General features: G+C 37.7%; 1 protein-coding gene across 2 annotated transcripts; it reads right to left on the bottom strand.

Annotated features, from left to right (window-relative positions):
- Positions 1-1227: 1227 nt before the first annotated feature.
- Positions 1228-2769, bottom strand: LOC118742660 (protein lethal(2)essential for life; the record flags this gene model as incomplete). 2 transcript variants are annotated; one of them, XM_036474896.1, is given in 4 exon segments in its annotated part: positions 1228-1565; positions 1661-1953; positions 2054-2284; positions 2440-2769. In XM_036474896.1, coding segments are annotated over 3 exon segments (570 nt in total). In that variant the 3' UTR covers positions 1228-1389.
- Positions 2770-4210: the final 1441 nt, after the last annotated feature.

The following is a 4210-nucleotide window of genomic DNA, read 5'->3' as shown; positions in this document are numbered from 1 at the left end:
TTGTGGTAGTTGATTTAACTGAGGTCATTTGTGATTAACCCCTAGATAACCTAATTCTGGTGTCTCCGATCGACGCTTCAACGCATAGTCATATTGGCAAACCACGTTCATTGGGCCAGTAGAAACACACAGAAGTTCGACATACTCAGTGGTGCAGCAGGTCGATGTAATCAGACATTCGCGGCACTTTTTTTCACTGGACGTTTTTTAGTAATAAGTCGACTCCAGCGCCATCTGGCAGCTCTTTTTTGTAATAGTTTGCATTGCCAGTACATATCCCGAATATAAGCCAAATCGGATCATAAATACGAATTTTTGTAATATCTCGACTTTTCCGCAGAAATATTTCCCTTTACGATATCAATACATAGTTCGAATCGGATCACAGATATGATTTTTAGTAATATCTCCACTCCAGCGCCACCTTGTGAGACCAAACTGCAACTTGAAAAATTCGGTTTGTATGGGAGGTGCCCCCCTTTATATATCGAAATTGTTTTAATCTATAAACATCCTTGGAAAGTCTTCAGTAGGCGTCCGAAATTTAAAAAAATATGTCCAACCGTGGTATGTGAGTTAGGGTTAGGCAGGTACAACAGAAAACAGGGGGCACAGTATGTTCTTAGCTGCCTGTAGTTGAGCGGAAAAGATCTCGTGAAGTCCCGGAGATTTGGAGGACTAAAAGGACATTAAAGCCCATACCACCCTCTCATCACTTACGACGTCCATAACAGTATCAGACAGAGACAAGTAAGTCCAAGAACCGGGCGAACTGCCGGAGGTGTCGTCCGAGTAGCCCGAAAAGTTAGTGCCCATAAGGACCTCCAGCATTTCGTTACATGATGACGTCCAGTCACTGTTAGGCTTCTGGATAGAGTTCACACTTGAAGAGGATTTCGAAAGAACTTTCCTTAGCCTGTTGGCTTCAGAGTTCTTTTCTATATAGTTGCAGAAGCTTTGCCAAGATTCGCGTTTTGCCCTTTTTATGGTCTTCTTGAAAACTTCGAGTGCCTCTGTGTAGGGTTGCCAAAGACCTGTTCGGTTGGCTTGATTGAAGAACCTCCTGCTGTTTGATCTCAGTACTGAAATCTCAGGAATCCACTACTGGGGTTTCTTTCTGCCCTTCGGAAGGATGCTGAATGATCCTGAATTGAGTCAAAATATTTTAGTAAAAACCATAAAATGGTGAAGGTTGTAGAATATTCAAATCATTAAATATAAATCTTCTACTTTTTCGCTATTTTTTATATTATTCTCTTTAGTATAAAATTAATTACAAAAAATTATAATAGTTATTGTCATGGAAAATTAATAGCAATGAGCAATTAAAAAATTTGTGCTTATAAACAATGAAAAACAGTCTGTTTGATTCAAATTCGCTAGATCAATTTAGGACGTGCTGATCTCAACTTTCTTTGCATTATCCTCTTTCGAGGACGGACCGGTTTGTGCTATGGGCACGACACGCTCGGTGGCAGGTGGTGGCAGCTTCTTCATGGGCGCTGTGATGGTGAGCAAACCATCTGAGGAAAGCGATGAGGTCACATTGTCGGGATTGACGTCACCTAGAATATGAGAAGAAAAATAAGTTTTAGTTAACTCAACAAGCAAACTATATTTATAAAAAAAATCAGTGCAAAATATTGCTCGTCATTCTTACTTGGCAGTAAATAACGTCTGGAGAACTGTCTGGACACGAAACCGTGCTCATCCTGTCGCTCCTCATGTTTACCCTCGACAAGTACAAATTTATCGGTCACCTTGACTGTGATTTCACTGGGTGTGAATTGTTGCACATCCAAGATGACTTCGAATTTTTCGTTGTCAATGTTGAGCGTGGAACCCGATTCTTGCTTCTGCAGGCTGGTGGGTGAGCGTTGCCATGGGCGCAGGTAACCGGAACGCAACATTGTTGGGCGAGAGCTCCAAATGGATGAAAGGAGGTCATCGCGTCTGTCATAGAAAAACAAATTAAATTCGATTTCGATTAGATTTACACAATTAAAAAGGATGTACGACTAAATAAGTAGGGAAATCTTCTTGATCCACTCACTTCAGTCCTGTGCCGAAATGTTGGTCCAAGAGGCGCGAAGTGCGCGTTGGAAATTCAAGATCATCCCACCAGTCACGAAACATGAGTGGCACTACTGACATCTACGGTATAAAGGCAGTTTCCAAAATGAATTTGTGATGTAACGAAGCACAAGCCCGCAGAAAATGAAGGATTCAAATGTGTGAACCAGTTTTGTTGGTGAGGATCAAGGTTGAAAAGTAGAGAAGAACACTAATGGTAATTAATAAAAATCACCACCAAATGTTGAAAATATATTATTTTAGGCCAAAATACTGAACACTTTTACAAATGAAAAATTTTTAATGATTTTTTTTAATTCGGTTTTTAATTTTTTATATTTTTTATTATTTTTCACAATTATTCACCTTTTTTAATTTAATAAGATATGTATATTCACACTTTTGGCTGTATTTGTACGTTTTCTCGCGTTTTTCAGCTCGGTTGCGTCTTCACTCTTACGCGTTTGCTGCGATTTTGAACTGAAGATCTTGTGCGATCACTGATTTTATATCCAAGCCAAATTGTTTGTGCTTTCGATTTTTTTCGCTCTTTCCGCTTTTCTAGATGATTTTCGTTTAAAAATATTAAATGAAAAATTTCGTATCTATTTTTAGGAAAGCGTCGTCATATCATGTTGTTGGCATTTTCACGCCAATTCAAATCGTTGGTATGTAGATGAATGTATGTATGTAAATGCATTGTGTAGAATGCGGCATAATGGAGTGTACTTAACGTTGAAGCAGAAGTATATATTAATTTTTTTATTTTTGGAAAAAATTTTCACTTACCTTTACAAAAGTATTTTCAGAAAGTCCAACCAAATAAAGCATGAAAAGTCAATTAAGTCCTTGTGGGTGGGAGTCTATGTATATTAGGGACTGTAACGGTTATGATCTTTATAATTAGCCTTATCATAAGTTTCTTTTTCCTCGAACCGGTTCACTTTTCACTTTTGGTTTAGATGGTTTTGCTATGGGCGGATGACAAATTTTCGGGTGAATTTTTTTTCAAGTGAAACTCAGGATAAGGTAGAGTAAAAATATTTTTTTACCGTTAAAATTGGGTTTCTTTATTTCTGATCAAATTTAACGTAATATTATGAGTTTTATTTTTTCGATCAAAAATAATCGTTATTTTTGATTTTTATTTTTCCAATTTGGGTTCACTCAAACTTCTTAAATAAGATAACGCTCTGGTTAAAAATTGCCAAATAAAGTCTGATGAGTGGAAATTCGTGCAGGTGACATTCACCCTCAATCGAGATACCTGACCGCCCGTCAAACTAAATGATGTAAATATATCCCAAAGCAACGAGACTAAATATCTTTGTATGTACCTCGGTATAAAGTGAACCTGGAGAACGCATATATTTACAAACCGAGAGGCCATAGGACTTAAACTCCCTAATATGCAATGGCTTAAGCATCATCGGTCACAATTACCAATTATCTCCTATACTCTACTATTATAAAACCGATCTGGACCGACGGAATTCAGTTGTCAGAAACTGCAGCAAACCCTAACATAGAAAAACTTCAAAGAGTTCAATCGAAAACTCTCAGAAGTATTATACGTGCACCTTATTATGCCACAAACGAGCAACTGCATCGTGATCTTAAAGTCCTAACCGTTACAGAAGAAATCAAAAAGCATGCTGTCTCTCATAAACTAAGGGCCAGTTTCTCAATGTCTGGTTAACACTAACTACAGGTTAAACGTAATTATCGGTGTTATCGACTCTCTGTTATATGTCATGGAGTCGATCACATCGATAACGATGTTTAACCTGCAGTTAGTGTTAACCAAACATTGAGAAACTGGCCCTAACCGCATCCCCGGTTGAGGGAAAAATTTACAAACGATCTTCTTCGTTGAGTATACAAGTGGATTGCGCGAAAGTACTGGTTGTGCCCACGGGCACACTCCATTCATGTCATTGTATTGAATTGTAACAAGTAATACAATGGTGAAATGTAACAACTACAGATGGCAATAAAAATATGATTCAAAAAAAAATATTAATAAATCTGTGTTCACCTAGGTGAATTACATACACATCGCTGCATAATCTGCTAAAAATCAAAAACAAATGCTAGACAGCAGAAAAACATATGAGTTACCTATGTATGTATGTAT

Source organism: Rhagoletis pomonella, unplaced genomic scaffold, assembly GCF_013731165.1.
Source record: "Rhagoletis pomonella isolate Grant_MI unplaced genomic scaffold, Rhpom_1.0 Rhpom_scaffold_00007, whole genome shotgun sequence".
NCBI lineage: Eukaryota > Metazoa > Arthropoda > Insecta > Diptera > Tephritidae > Rhagoletis > Rhagoletis pomonella.
Note: the sequence above shows the minus strand (reverse complement) of the source record. Positions and strands in the feature narration are given on the sequence as shown.